The 15,774-nt window shown below is 42.9% G+C and overlaps 1 protein-coding gene across 1 annotated transcript; it reads left to right on the plus strand.

Annotated features, from left to right (window-relative positions):
• Positions 1-519: 519 nt before the first annotated feature.
• RHOU (ras homolog family member U) lies at positions 520-15,147 on the plus strand. Its single transcript, XM_048486269.1, has 3 exons — positions 520-1,479; positions 3,857-3,915; positions 9,472-15,147. The coding sequence occupies exons 1-3, from the start codon at positions 1,173-1,175 to the stop codon at positions 9,925-9,927; spliced, it is 822 nt and encodes a 273-aa protein (XP_048342226.1). The 5' UTR covers positions 520-1,172; the 3' UTR covers positions 9,928-15,147.
• Positions 15,148-15,774: the final 627 nt, after the last annotated feature.

The raw sequence follows: 15,774 nt of genomic DNA on the forward strand, positions 1-15,774 counted from the left end.
CTTCATATATCAGTTTCATTAATGCTGATAAATTGGCTAAAGAACTTACTTTCCTTTGGCGAAACAGGCGGAGCTTTGATAAGATCATTAGACAGTTTTACAGCTAAACCTTGAAGAGTGGGGTGGAGAAAAGATAACAGAAGGAAATAGCCTGCAGGGAAAGATGCATGTTTGCTTATGAACGGCGTGCCGGAGAGAGAAGATGGGGGCGGGGATTGCCGGACGTCCGTTATCACAGTGGGGCAGCTCTTCCATTTAGATTGCCCCTTTATTCTAGTTTATTTTACCTCGATGGAGCACTACAGGCAATAGAACTACTGAGATTTACCTTCTAGTAGGTATGTCTGCGATTTCATTATTACTCTGGAAACAACCATAGGTTGAAGAGGGTAAAACACACGTGAGGAAGAACAGCTCAGCTCTGCACCGGCAAAGGAGATGCACGATAAGGAAAGGGATTGGCGAGAAGGGAGAGAGCTGCATAGCGTGGGTGGGGGTGGAGGAAAGAAACGGAAGAGATATTTAGGCAACATTGGGGGTCAGGCGCGAAGAAGCCCTTAGCGCAACAGCAGCTGCCTGGCGTAGCTATGTGAACATTTCAGCCAATAGATGGACCCCCTGGTCATCTCAGTAGAAGGGAAAGAGAGCGGCCAAGAGAGGAGGGAAGGGGGCGCAGGAGGCAGGTTTTCATGATACAATTCACAAGTTGTGGCGAAGCGTCAAGAAGACCTTCCTCGCGATTCCGCCCAGGCTGAACCTGGCGGAGCGCCGCCTGCCGGCCTGAGCCTCCCCCTCGGGCTCCTCCCCGCGCCGGCCCGCCCCGCCCTCCTTGGCCCGCTCCCTTGGCCGTATTATGTCATCTGGAAGCCGCTCGCTCGGCCAGGCGGGAGCGTAGTGTGTGCACATTGTGCGGAGAGGAGCGGAGGGCGCGCACAAGGCTCGCGGTGCCGTGGCAGCAAACAGTCGCCTCCCCCTCTTCGGAACCGGCGGCAAGGCAGACTGGCTCTCCGGGAAAGGGAGAGGTTCGGGTCTCCGGGCTTTCATCGCTTCATGATCTGCTGCGATCCCGTGCCTTGCTGCTCTCTCGCGTCCACCGCCGCCGCCGCCCCCCAGTGGCTCAGTCTCCGCGGATCCGGCTGTCCTCCAGGATCTCCTTCTCCGGGGCCAGGCGGATGCCGCCGCAGCAAGAGGGAGAGACGGGCTACATTAGCAAACCGCTGCCGGGCGGCTGCGAAGTACCCCCGGTGCCTCCGCGCCGGGTCCGCAGCAGCCGGGCGGCGGCGTTGGGGGCGGCTCTGGGAAGCCGCTGCCGGGCCGGAGCTGGTGGTGGCGCTGGAGGAGCTGGATTTGAACTCCGGCGCAGCATCAAGTGTGTCCTGGTGGGAGACGGCGCGGTGGGCAAGACCAGCTTGGTCGTGAGTTACACCACCAATGGCTACCCCACGGAGTACATCCCCACTGCCTTCGACAATTTTTCAGGTGAGAGGGGAGAAAGTTTCTCTGGGCTGCCTCTAATATCCCTTAGGGCTGCAGAGGCATTAAAGGCAGGCTGTGTCTCAACGCCGCTTTAGGACCCAGCTGGTGAGCCTGATCCCAGCGTCAGGCGCCAACTACCTTCCTCCTCGGAAACCACGTCCGCGTCGACTGTGAACCTTACAGCTGTGAACGGGGCGGCTCCCCTTCTTCTGGAGTTCAGTGTAGGGTTGCCTTGCCCTTTGATTCAAGGGGTGGTTGTAAGAACGTAGAAAGGATTGGCCACGGCTACAAATGGATGACAAAATGCTGGATTTGTGACTGGAGCTCCCTTAGCGGGGAAGGGGCTGCATAAATCATAAAATCAAAGACTAGGGAAATAAATGGCTCGGCCGCAATAGACGCTTGCCCAGTTTTTCATGAAAAAGGAGAGGGATATCATATATCTCCAGGTAAGAGGCAAGCCATGTAACTACTACAGAGGATAATCTTGTTCAGTAACAAAGGCCACGGGAAATTTATATGGCTCACCTAAATGAAGCCATGAGTTTGTATGTTGACTTGTAAGAATCCTTTTTTTCAAAATGCACTGCAGGCCATGCAGTACTTACTCTGGAATATTCTGCACGAGATTTCAAGAACTTGCAAATCTCAGCCTGGGCTGTTGCTAAAGAAGAAACTCCATGTACCCCCCACTTCCGGTTTCAGATCCTGGACCATTGGTTTCTATTATATTTTGCAAGCTGTTTCCAACTGAAGACTAGAAAATTGATATGACTAGAAACAGGGAGCCTGAGAATTCTAACTGCGCCCAGTATTTTTGCAGAGTTTGGCCTACAGTTGGGCATGAGCCTTTTGCTCAGAGAGCTTAGTTAGTACTTGAGTTGGCTGAGTTAGGTATATTTCTGACTTGAAAGCTGTTCTGAGTGTGCAGAGCCCATGGGTAATTCCATTCTTTTTTTCCCTAAACATCACACTTAATGCAGGTCTTCTCATAATCCTGATCTCTTTTTGTGGGTTCAGAAGGAGGGGGAAAAGCAAGTCCTTTTATTCATTTTTGCCTTTCCTCTTCCATTAGTTTAGTTGGGCATTGATTTCACAGAGAGCCAGTGAGATAGCTTTCTGCTGCCTGCTGAAATGTAATAACCCCTGTCAGTCTCCCCAATTTTAATAAGGTTGGTGAGTGTCAACTGCTGGGTCATCTGTCTTCCCTCCTTTTGGGACAGCATCTCAGCACCTCTTCACTTCGTACAATTAAATGGCCCATTTGTTTTCCAACACAGGTGGACGTCATTTTTTATGTAACACGTGAGGTGCATTTATGTAGCTGACTATGTAGAAAACACATGTAGGCGAACCCCCAAACACTTGCCCTTTTCAGGCATGCAAAATATTTGCATGTGAGCTTGTTTGCTCAACATATAATGCTCAGTCCTGAAGTTACAGGGTCTGTGCTCCACATGGCACCCAAGTTGGTCTCCTTATATCAAGTAGGATATAAGTAAATAAATATGTAGGATGCCCAGCCCAGTCCTACACAGGTATTTTCAGAAAAATGGTCCATTTCTGCCAAGTCGGTGCGCAGTACACAGAAGCCTTAAGCTGGAGGGAACAGGAGTTTAGTGGTATGTGGTTAGTGGCAAATGCTTGGTTTCACAGTCCAATAGGACCAATCCAGCCATAACTTTTTGGTATACATTATCTTTTTGTGCTAACTGCAGTTGCAATTGCTTTTGCCTTGTTGGCAAATGTCATAATTTAAAATGCCCAGAGACCACAAATATTGCAAACTGATACAGTAAAGCAATAAATCTGCAATCTTGCCAAGAAAAAACAACACAATTTTCTGTTTAAATAGTAGGAATGCCCTAATGATGGTATCATAATAAGAGCACTTTAGGCAGCTGGTGTTCACTTGTGGTTACGTTAGCAGGCTACATTTTCTGGAATAATAAATTCTCTCGCCAGAACTGAAAAGAGTGTGGAAAGAAGAGCTTCCCAAGGGAAAACGTAAATATTTGCATTGTATTCTCTGTCATTTAAACCAAGGAGGACTTGGGGGCTTCTCTTGTGCCAGGATTTTGGAAACACAAACGTGACAAGGAAATTAATCCTTGGGTGGGAGGAAGGGGGGAACTACACCGGGTCTTTGGGTGGCTTGTTTTGTACCATGAAAGCCTCCCCATTCACTGATTTACTACTTCTGCCATGCAGTGAGTTAAGGAAGTCCTGAAGAGCTCATGGACGCCCAGGAGCTGAGAACAAACTAACTTCTAGTTCTCTTAGGCTGTTTAATTGGAATGCGTTCAAGGGTAAATGAGAAATGCCTGCAAAGACATAATTTCTCAATGGCTGTCTCATCGGCTATTGCTTTTCTTTTCAGCTGTTGTGTCAGTAGATGGTCGACCAGTTAGACTCCAGCTCTGTGACACGGCTGGCCAGGTTAGTAAAACTCCTCCTTTAATTTAAATCACTGCTGTTTATTAAATGTGACGGGCTATTTTTCTTGTGGATAGCTACATCACCACAATGGAGCTATCCGCTATCATGCAGATTTTACAAACCAGCAGTAAACCTCAGATTTAGGGGAAAGTCTTAATTAAAAAAAATGTTTTTGAGTAATGCTCCCAAACTGACCAGTGATGTCTCTGTGTGTGCAGCTTTCACAAGAAGTGAACAACTGGATTTTGCATACCATTCTGGGTTGCTGCACCAAGAAAGAGAGCTGGGAAGGTTTGTAGCAACCCAAAATGGCACATAAATATTATGATGGTAGTAGAGATATGGCAGCAGCCAGGATGAGGTCAAAGGGTGGTAAAGAAGGCAATGCGGAGAACGATAAAGAGGGAAGGAACAGGGGGAAATATCAAGAAAAGGCTGGTATGGACAGTGTCTAGGAAATTGCCCTACAGAATTTCTGACAATTTTTCCTTTGGCTCCTTGCAGTTTTCCCACAGCCTTCCTTATTGATCCTTCATACTTTTACCTATGACCCAGTTTCTACTAGGGCTATACCTGTTGTATGTGGGGCTCAGAGACTGCTAGGGAGGGCACACAGTAGGAGCCCATATCAGCAGTGTCTTGTTTCCCCAAGGAAGATGCTAGCATGCGGGGAGGATGCCACAAGGGTTGCTTCCAGAGATTACAGGAAAAAGTACTTTGTGAACATATTCATGCTGCTAGGCCTGTCTGAATGCCAGGTGATTGGGGCTTGCTCTTGCTGGACTAGCTGACAAGGGTAGGAGATGGTGAGCCGATTGTGAGTAAAAGAAAGCACATATTGGTGTGTAGGACCACATGGAAATATACAGGCAGTGGCCCACTGGCTTATTTTAAAATTGACAGTGCAGCCTCCAACAGTTGAGTTCCTGATTTTTTCAGCGTATGGCAGTGTTTTTATCTTGCGCAACTATCTCACCCAGACATATTTTGCTGCTTCTTACACAATGCATGTGGAGCCTTCTTGTTTGTTACTGGCTGGTGCAACATAATTGAGCAGTGGGTAATATATTGCCAAAATCAAAGTGCATTTTGTGGTCTCCCTTTTTATTTTATTATGGAGAGCCTTGTGGGTCATGAATGCTAATGATGTCTTTGTCCTGGACTTTTTGTTTTTATGGCCTGTAAACTGAAGATAAGAGATGAGAATCAAGAGCCCTTGATTATCCTGGGGCTTTCTTTGTACTCCTAAATCACCTTGACTTCTCCATCATCCAGGCTCCTCCCAGTTTCAAGCAACATGATGTCATCATTGTAACAATTCTTACAGTTGTCCCTTTTATACAAGCAGGCTCTGATAGTGCAAATGTTTGTAACTGCAGTTGTTTAGGGACACAGAGCAGTAGGGCAGTACAGAATGCTGCAGTTCAAACTCAAAGCTGAGTGATGGGAATTTTTGACTCTGGCCTTGCTTCTGAAAGGGGCTTAAGTGTATAAAACAAGTGAGCTAGTGAAGTTGGCTTGCCTGACTTCTGTCTTGAAAATCCCCATCTCCCAATTTCAGATGCCCCAGAAAGAAATGTAATCAAGTGGAACAGAACTTGTGAAGCTTTCTTTCAATAAGAGTTGAAAAACTGAGCATCCATGGCTCTTTGAAGGCTTTCCCAGCCTCAAAAACAGATAAATTAACATGCAAGTTGTAACCGGGCAACAAAGCATTGACATGGGAGGGATCTTTCTCTTTGCCCTTGTTAATTTAAGACCCTTTGAGAAACAAGCAGAATTTTAATTAAAATGCCTCCACAGCTGAGGCAAAGCCTGTCTGCTTGGGAGGCTTGCAGTGATGTGCTTTTATTCTGTTGTCAGCATGACAACACAGTGTGGAGTTAATCTTTGCTTCCATTTGTTTTCCTCACCTTGCAGTTCTTGAAGCCTCTATGATCTGAAAGAGTGTGATGTGGGAAGTTCTCATATTACTGACATTCCTCTGTCCTGTGATGGGTTCTTGATTCCTAGAAAAGAGGATACCTCATAGCAAAATATCATTTATGTATCTGATTCCCAGCTGTGTCCCCAATCAGCAGCTATTTAAATCTTTAAATGGGGGTCACACCCCAAACATATGTTTCTTCAAACTTGGGGTGCTCACCAAGTTTGTAGAAAAATCTGTAAACTAACTTAATAAATGGGGATTTTAAATTCCCCCCTCCCCCAAATAAAAAGCATTCTTAGTGCAAGTGAAGAGAACACATCTACTTTTCACAGATGCATCCAACCCCACTGGCTAGGCATAGAACACCTGCCTGATCCCCCTGGGCCAGGCAGGCATGGGTTCTGCAGCTGGTGGTGGATCCAAAGAGCCACTCTAGGCCTGTCTGTGGTAGAGCCCTGGAGCCACTGGCCGGCCTTTCTGTGGCGGCAGAAGCACCCAAGAGCCATTTTGGGCCCATCTGTGGCAGATCTCTGCTGCAGCCAGGCTTGGGATAAGGGTTGGGGAGGATGGAGTGAATTTTGTGGTACCCCACTTGTCTGTATACTAATAGCAAAGTTAGCCAAATCTTAGGATACTTAAATTCAATTACTGGAGCTGGGAACGAGCAAGGCGAATCTTTCTACAAAACTAAAAAGAACTCCAGGTTTGCAGCAAATGTGAAATCTAAAGAAAAAAAAAGCGTTGGAATGTTTAAAAAACCCAAAATGATAAAGGACTGCCTGTAGCTTTAAGCAGCACATTTCCTCAGTGGCCAGTTCTAGACAACCACAGATTTCCCAGGCTTCGTTCTGTTAGTTAAAGGTAGGGGAAGGGAGCAGGGCTCTTTCCTGTCCTAATTTGCAGGAAGACTTTGTAGGAAGACTTATTGGAGCCAGGCCTAGCTAGGGTTGCCATCTACAGGTGGGAAAATGACTCGCCATTTGGGGGGTTTAGTTGGATTATTTTAAATGGTTTTATGATTTGTTTTTATTGATTGTTATTTTTAGTTTTTTAATGAATTTTATGTATGATTTTAGGTGTTATGCCATTGTAAGCCACTCTGAACCCTTGGGGGTAGGGCGGGGCTTATAATAAATAAATAATGAAGGAAATAAATAAATAATAGATTTAGGTGAAGTTGTGAGGTTGAGAAAAAAATAGACTGGTGAATGCTGAGAAGGAAAGAATAAGTCAGAAAAAGGGAGGAGATATGGGAGTTGCCAGGGGGAGGGAAAGAGGAAATAGTATGGGGAGCGAGGGATAGAGGGGAAAAGTGATGTCTTTGAAGATTTCACAAATCTTTGAGGATTCCTTGCCATGGCCCCAGTGGCAGGCAGAGGCGGAGCTACAAGGTGACTGGGGCGCGCGTGTTGCACTGGGCGTGCACCTGGGGGGGGGGGGGCAGCAAAAATTTCAGGTTTGTGTTTTGTATTTTTTAGTGTTTTTCAGCACCAAAATTTCAGGGAGTTTTCGGGGGACTCTCCTGATGATACCACCCAAGTTAGGAACCAAAGTTCAGGGGGTCAAGTTATGGAGTCCCAAAGGGGGTGCCCCCATCCCCCATTGTTTCCAATGGGAGCTAATAGGAGATGGGGGCTACACTTTTGAGAGTCCATAACTTTGGACCCCCTGAACCAAACTTCACCAAACCTGGCTGGTATCATCAGGATAGTCTCGTAAAGTTACACTGAAATTTTGATGCTGCTAGCATAAAAACTGTGCCCCCTGCAGGCCAAAAACTGAAAAAAACACTTAAATATTCAAAAAACACAAACATTGGGAGGAGGCAGCAAAACTCAGATTTTGCGCTGGGCTCCATTTTCCCTAACTACGCCTCTGGTGCCAGGCACTGCACAACTGTGGCATCCTTTTCCTAGGAAGAGGCTGCCAGGGGTGGGAGAAAGCTAAAGACAGAGGGACAGATAAAGGCAAGTGCTGTTTGGTAGGAAAGAGAAAAGGAAGCAGGAAATGGGAAAAGGCCAGGGGTTTTTCAGGGCATGGAAAGAGAAAACAGTGGGGGAAAGGGAAATGAGATGCCGTCCACAAGTCCTTGCAGGTTCCCGCTTGTGAATGTTATGTTTTAGAATGGAGAGCATGTAGTATGAGAGTTCTCTGAGATGAGGCAGCATGGGGGCCGGGGGGGGGGGGGGGGGGAAATGCAACATGTTCTTTTTTCATGGCATTGTCATGTGGAGTGTGTCAAGTGAAATTCATTAAAATAAATGGCAATGACAAATCTGCATCTCAAATAGCCAAGTCACCTCCTGAAGGACCATATTTATTTTAATGTCTTCATCTTGAATGTTGCCTCTAAATGCTTTGTCAAGCTTTTCCTTGATCACCATTGTTGGTAGCTCAGTCGTATCAGTTCAGCTTCATGTCTTCTTTTCTCCTATGTCCTCATTAGTCAGCCCAAAAGTTAATAAATATATTTTTAAAATTCAATAATTCAGATAAATAAGATTGCTGAGAAATCAGAAGGCCTTTTTGGCCATTATCCTCCTTTAGATATGCCATCCATGTACCCTCTTTTTATAGTCACAAGTTGAGTAACTGCTGCTAGCACAGCAAAGAAGTTTGAGGTAAGGAGTGGACAAAGTCACATGAAAGTTTCAGGAATTAATCCACCAGGTCAGCCAGATGTAAACACTTAAACATATAAAGCTTCCTTACTGAGTTGAGTCAAATCATTGGTCTATCAGGGTCAATACTGACTGGCAGCAGATATTTAGGGCTTTAGATAGGGTCTTCCACATTACCTTCTGTCTGATCCTTTTAACTGACGATGTGAAGCCTGAATACAGGACCTTCTCAAAGCTAAATGTAGGGATTGACTTATCTGCCTTTCATAATCATGAATCAGCCCCTGACCAGAAAGAAAACCCTGTTCATTATCATACCCTCGCTGTAACAATCCCTCAAACGCCCAAGAAAAGGGATAAGAACCCTGAAGTGAGATGATCCAGGTTGGAAAGAAGTCCTCCCTGTGAACTACATACCCAGTAGAACATAATGGAAAACTGTGGTTTGTTTGTGCCCTCAGAAAACAGCCTTAGAATTATCATAGTTTTAAATGATGTACTTGCCTCTGTAACAAATTTATATTGGGAATCAGATATATTAAATACTTCTGGTATACCTGCAGAATTGTAAGCCAAAGAGGCCAGTCTTTCAGTTACTGCTCAGTGCAGACAATGTCTGTTTCTGTACTTCGTAGTTCTTTGTGTTTTGTTCAGAGTTCATCTTTCTCCCCTGATCACATGATCGAATGTTCTCCCTTTTTAAAAAAACAGCCTTGTCTGCAGGAAGCTTGCCCATCAGAGCTACAGCTACTAGTTTCAGTCTTTTTTCTGATTAATTACTTTGTACAGTGCAAGGAGTATGATTAAAATATATTTTGCAATTGTTATATGTTTGTAATCAGTATATGTACGTGAACTGCGGTACGTGAACTGGAATGCAACATGATAAATTCCTTTGATATTCCGGAGTTGGTTTGTGGTGCTTTGCATTGTGGTGCTTTGGAGGCGGTGTTGTTGCTGAGCGCACTATCTCTAGATATTCATTTTGCATTTCCTTTTGCACAGGATGAATTTGACAAGCTCCGGCCACTGTGTTACACCAACACAGACATCTTTTTGCTGTGCTTCAGTGTTGTGAGCCCTTCCTCTTTCCAGAATGTGAGTGAAAAGTGGGTTCCTGAAATCCGATGCCACTGTCCCAGAGCACCAATTATTCTTGTTGGGACACAATCAGATCTCCGGGAGGATGTCAAGGTCCTCATTGAGTTAGACAAATGCAAGGAAAAGCCAGTCGCAGAGGAGGCTGCAAGGCTCTGTGCCGAGGAAGTAAAAGCCGCCTCTTACATCGAGTGCTCTGCTTTGACTCAGAAAAATCTCAAAGAAGTCTTTGATGCAGCCATTGTTGCTGGCATTCAGTACTCGGATACCCAGCAACAGCCAAAGAAATCGAAAAGCAGGACTCCGGACAAAATGAAAAACCTCTCCAAGTCCTGGTGGAAAAAGTACTGCTGTTTTGTATAGTGCACTTGCAAATCTTCAACAACAGCAGCCTGATGCCAAGAGCAATTAGAAGCTATATTAGCTCAAAATCTCTGTATCTCGGGAGTGCACAGAATGAGTGACGTGCAGGTATATGTTGCTAATGGTCTTCATTGGAAGAAGAGATGAAGAAATGTGAGAGAGCTGGTTACTGGATGTCAGGCTGAGGGCTCTTGCCACTGGTGATAAAAGTTCCTTTGTGCTTACCCATTCAGCAAAGTACAGCATACCACCCATTTGACACCATGAAAGCTGTACTGAGGACTTGACTGATCACAGAAATGAGAGGAGCCTGAACAGGAGGCCTTTACTAAGCTGGCGACTTGGAAGCAGCACAGTGTGGCAGGAATATAGATGGATACTTTTTTTAAAAAATGTGTGCCTCTTACAACATTTAGCTTTAAAAGCTGCTTCTCCCCTGATTACCCTTCTCAGTCTTTTGGTCTTCAGATGCATTCTGGAAACATCTATAGAACTGATGAATTGACAGAATCTGTGCTCAAATCCAAAATGATGTGCCTACTTCAAGCACAGTCTAAGGGTGTCTAGCATGCTAAACTGCTTGCATATGTAGTTTTGTTTGTAGGCCCCTGACTTGCAGATCTCTTTCACAGGGTGTAAAGTGCACACCTGGAGAATTATTTTTAAACTGTGATATTTTGAATAGAAGCAGGCTCCTTTCTTTGTAGGAACCCCACAAAGGATAATAAATTCTTTGGGTTTTTTAAGGAGTTGCACAAAATATCTGTGAAATACCACATAAAATGCATGAGTTCTTTGGACTGAGGCCATATGCTCATTATTTTTATATATCATTTTTATTATCACATTATCACTTAAAGGTGCCATACAATGACACATCTTGGAGGCCTCTATTGTCATTACATTTTCATCCTACCTTTCCTCCAAGGTGCTCAGGGTAGCATACCTCCTCCATTTAATTTCCACAACTTTGTAAGATTGGTTAGGCTGACAGACAGTTTCTGTCCCAATGGGTGTCATGGCAGAGTGGGGATTGGAACTCAAATTTTTGCAGACTGAGTAGCCTTATCACAGGAATTCAGTACTTATTTTTCTAGATCAGAGGTCTCGAGCCTTTTTGAGCCTGCAGTACATGTTTGGAGTTCTGACACAGAGTGGTGGGTGCAGCAATAAAAGGCATCCACAGAATGACTGCTGCAGGAGGCAGAACCAGTCACAAAATGATTGCCGTAGCTTAATTTCAGTAACGCTGTGCCGATTCTTGGGCTGTTCTTCTTTTTAAAAATCTGCACAGTTAATCAGAGGCCTTTCTGGGGAAAAGCCCTACCTGCTTCCACCCACCAGAAAAAAGTATCAGTGGGTGCCACATTGGGGACCCTTGATCTAGATTCAAGTCTAGTAGTACCGTAGAGAACAATAGAAGTTTTGGGATAAGAGCTTTTGAGAGTCAAGCATATACTTTAAAAAGTCTTGGTCATCTGTAAGGTGCTATTGGACTTGAATCCAGCTGTTCTTCTCCAGACCAACATGGCAACCCTCTGAAACTAATACTTGTTCATGTAAAGCAAATTAGGATGTAATAAGATTATGACTTCATGACTCTAATCTAAAACTTGGAAATCAAACCATTTAAGCCAATATAACTTTCTTCTAAGTAAATGTGTATAGTATCTGAGTAGGTAATTACATGGTTATATGAACTGGCCTTGATTAAAACATACCACTTTTTTTGCCAGGTGTCACATAGTGGTTGAAAGACTGTGGGAAAATGCAGCTTTTTGAACAAAATAAACATTGACACACAACACATTTTGGTGACTGAATCCCTTCTGAAGCTATTAAGGAAACCCAATAAAATGTAGCAAATTTCATTAACTAGATTAACAACATTGAGGACACAGGTAGGCCATCTTGGGCTAGTTCTGCAACATATTTAGCAACTTAAAATTAAGCAAAGTGAATTTGCAATGTTTTACGTTTGTGGCATGAATCTGTGGACATTGCAGAGTGGAGCTTTCCCGTACTCACTTCTCTTATAATCCATTGATTCTCTCCCCTCCCTCAAAATTTTGTTCCTGGAAGCCAGTGAACTCTGAGTAAGAGCTTGGGGCAAAATTGGAGGCTCAAGGGATGAGAGAGTTGGTAGAAATCCCTTCTTGTGCAACCAGAAATGCCTTCCATCAGAGGAATGGCATGGCTGCATGAATACCACTGGCTCTTTTTTTCCTGTTGTCAGGAGAGGACTGGAAAGGCTGATCTGGTGGAAAGGTGGCATTAAAATGTTTTCAATAAATAAATAAAATACCATGGGGAATTTCTCAAATACAAATGAATAGAATCCAGGTAAACGTTCTCATGCAGGTTCAGTTTATTTCCTTGGCTCTTGTCTGTGGGATGTCCCTGTGGAATGTGGGGCTTTGGCACAGCCTAACACCCCCACCCCTGTCCTCTGATTGCCTAGTGGCTTAATGGATTTTTGGAATTTGAAATATTTTTTCCACTCCCAGGAAGATGCTTTTAAAAATTGATAACTAAAAATGTGATGATGGATCTTGAATCCTCCTTTTTCCCAGCCTTAGTAGGATATGCTTCCTTTGTTAATGTTGGTAGTACCTTTAAATTGGCACTGCCTCCCCCTATTTATTCAATTGAAGTATTGCATTATATGTTTAACACACACAATAAATGTAAACCATGGACAGATAAATGTAAAGAATAACCAACAGAGCACACAGTTCCTTTCTGGTGAAAATGATGAGAGAGAATGAATAGGCTTCAACGTTTATAAAGTTCATAGTGTAATTTAAACAGTGAATCATTTCTGCTATGCTTGAGATGCGTTACAGTTATCACTTCTTATAACAAAGGCCATATAGGCAGTGGTGGGATTCAAATAATTTAACAACTGGTTATTTACAAGCATAATTTTAACAACCGGTTCTGCGGAAGTGGTGTGAACCTGCTGAATCCCACCACTGCATATCTGCCATAAAGAGGAAAATGAAATGCCAAAAACAGGAGTAAAGGTTATAAAGGAAAGGCAGAGGTCAACACAAACTCACAATTCAATGTACTCTAATTAGTCTGTCCATACTTGTTTCTAATCTGTTTTTAGAACCTGTTTCTAGATTGCGTTATACGCTTGTTATCATGCCAATGTGTAATTTCCTTCAGAGATGCCAAGTTTAATATTATTAAATGAAGCTTCAACCTTTGGAGGTGTTCTCCTTCTCCATCGTACTTAAACGAGTCTTTGCTATTACTAAGGCTAATGAAGAAAAGCAGTTTGGGTAGAACTCCATTTGAAATCCTTGGTTATATATTCTTGAAGTCTCATAAAGCAATTTACTTTTAGCAGGTATCTCAAATAGATATTGACTAAATTGAACAATAAGAGTTTTCTGAACAGAGCTGGGTCATATCGAAGCTTGTGACTAACAAATACCTTTTCTTAAGGATCTTGTTAGTTAGAAAGGCTTGGTAAAGTCAGTTGAATGCTCTTCCTGACCTCTTTAGAGAAGATATATAAATAAATCTAGGAATGTATAGGACTGAGGTGCCATGAGCTACATATATACTTCTGAAAGCTTCACAATGCAATGGAAACCTTTATTGGAGTGAAACTAACCTAACTCAATAAAAATGTGTTGGCTCCTACACTGCAGCAGCCTGGAAAAATCAGTTACCACTGCATGCAAAACTGTACATATGGTAAGTAGATTGAATTTAATCGATAATATATGTATCTGGGTTAAGCATCTGGGCTTCTGGATTCCTACATACTGTGATTTGGTGTTTTGGATGTATGGATACCAATTTGAATGTAAAGGCCAAGAGCCCATCACACCCCATCTCTTCCTTGCTTCTCTGCAAAATGGGAATAAAAGATGGAGCTAGGTTTGATAAAGAGTTGAAAAGGAACACAATACCTCCTCGCTAGGGAATCTAGATATTCCCTGTTCATTATTAATGTTTGGAAACACACAAAGCTGAAACTGAAGGACACATTCCATAAAAAAGCAATGTGTTTCATAGGACTTGGAGAAACAGAAACGTTTTAACTTGAAATAAGCCAATTATTTAGGTATTTACAAATTAAATGAATTTGCAGTGCCATCCTAAACAGTTATATCCTTCTAAACCTACTGACTTCAATGGCCGTAGCTTTGTTTAGAGTTACACTGTTAATACTATTTGCAGATTCTAGTAAACTGGAGGCTACACAATGTCAATCTAAATTGAAAAGGAATGTCCCTTTAAAAAATCACAAGTAACTTGCAAGCTTAACTTCAAGTTGTCTCCTGTAGCCTGTAATTCATTGTGCTTTGTGTAAATTCTTTTTATTTGTTTTCAAAGTGTAGGCTGTTTTTTTAAAAGGAAGTTCTATGTAAGAATGACATTAGCTTGACAGTTTTTTTAAACTGGCTGTATGTTTGGTTTGCCTGTTTTACCAATGTCCTGGTAGAAGGCAAGTGATTTCTGCTTATATAACACTCTGCCAGCATGAGACTACTCGCATATCCTCAGGCGAGCATTTCATGGGCTGATGTCAATTTCATTGTTGGTACTTAAATTGCACACTGCATTTCACTTCTTCTAAAAATCCTAAAATAGGCTGGGGCAGAGTAACACTGCAGCTCTTCCTGTAGCAAAATGGAAAAAAAAATCTTTCTTATGAACTAGTATCTGGGAAACAACCCACTTCCAAACTAGTTATTTGTCCCCTTACCCCAGTGCTGGTGTGGTCTATTTGATGGAACACTGATGTAGCCCAGGAAGACTGGCATTGAAAATGTTAGCCCTAAATTGATGTAGATTGTGAGTTATCTGTTTTCTAACAGTTCCAGTTGCCTGATTGTAAAATGGGTATACTAATATCTATTTTACAAAATTGTGAAGATGAACATGACCAGATTGTAAAGCATTTTGTGATCTTCACTGCACTGTGCATAAATGATCAGAAATATTCAAAATATATAATCCCTTGGTTTAAAAAAGCACTTCCTTTTTTAAAAGAAAATTTTGCACCTCAGGATCTCATGAGACCCATGCTTTGAAAAAATAGACCAGCAATTAAATTAGGGTTGTAGTCTGTTTGGGTAAAAGATAGTATTTCAACATGTTTTTAAAAACTTTTCCTAAGAAGAACTGTGATTAATTGGTGTCTGACTGGGAAAAGTGATCTCCTCTAGAATATTCTTAATAAAAAAAAATCTTAAACCAAGTGTATGTGTCATGGGGGGAAAACTACTGGAGGTAGTGCGGTACTCTACTGTTGAATTCTTGCTATACTCCTGTCCAGATAGTTTCATCTACTAGACATTTAAGTACAGCTGTTAAATGGAATGTTTTCAGTGTCAAGGGGACTTGTTGGGTTGTTTCAGATAAATCTTCTCTTTTCAATTATTCCGTGGCTGCAACTCAATCTTTTTTTCCGTCTGTGTGACAGCACTGGAGCCAAATAAAGCACAGGGCCAATATATTTAGTTGACCTGTATAATGTTAGGGAGACCCCAGCAAGGCAGTTGAGAAGCAGAAGCATTTTGTCATTGCCTTCCTCTGCAGAGTCTTCCTTGGTGGTTCTCACCTCCAAGTACTGACCTGCTTACCTTCTGAGATCTGTTGAGACTGGGCTATTGTATGCCACCTTCCATCTCCCAGCTTAATATTTAATCTGCTCACTGCCTTTTCTGTTTCATGTACTGAATATTTTCTGTAAAGTCTTCCAAGAATCAAAACTTGACCAATAAATGCCACTTTCATTTGATAAGAGGAACTGGAAAGAGCGTTGATTTGACCAGGACTTCACCAAGAATTGGTGATCAATCATGTTGTCATTTCTATAGC

The sequence above is a fragment of the Sphaerodactylus townsendi genome, linkage group LG01 (genome assembly GCF_021028975.2).
Source record: "Sphaerodactylus townsendi isolate TG3544 linkage group LG01, MPM_Stown_v2.3, whole genome shotgun sequence".
NCBI classification, from domain to species: Eukaryota; Metazoa; Chordata; class Lepidosauria; order Squamata; family Sphaerodactylidae; genus Sphaerodactylus; species Sphaerodactylus townsendi.

Bases quoted from the DNA above. Each gene is read 5' to 3' on its own strand.
- RHOU (XM_048486269.1), top strand. From the start codon at position 1,173: ATGCCGCCGCAGCAAGAGGGAGAGACGGGCTACATTAGCAAACCGCTG. The intron at 1,480-3,856 runs GTGAGAGGGGAG...TTTTCTTTTCAG, and splicing joins TGCCTTCGACAATTTTTCAG to CTGTTGTGTCAGTAGATGGT. The intron at 3,916-9,471 runs GTTAGTAAAACT...CCTTTTGCACAG, and splicing joins TCTGTGACACGGCTGGCCAG to GATGAATTTGACAAGCTCCG.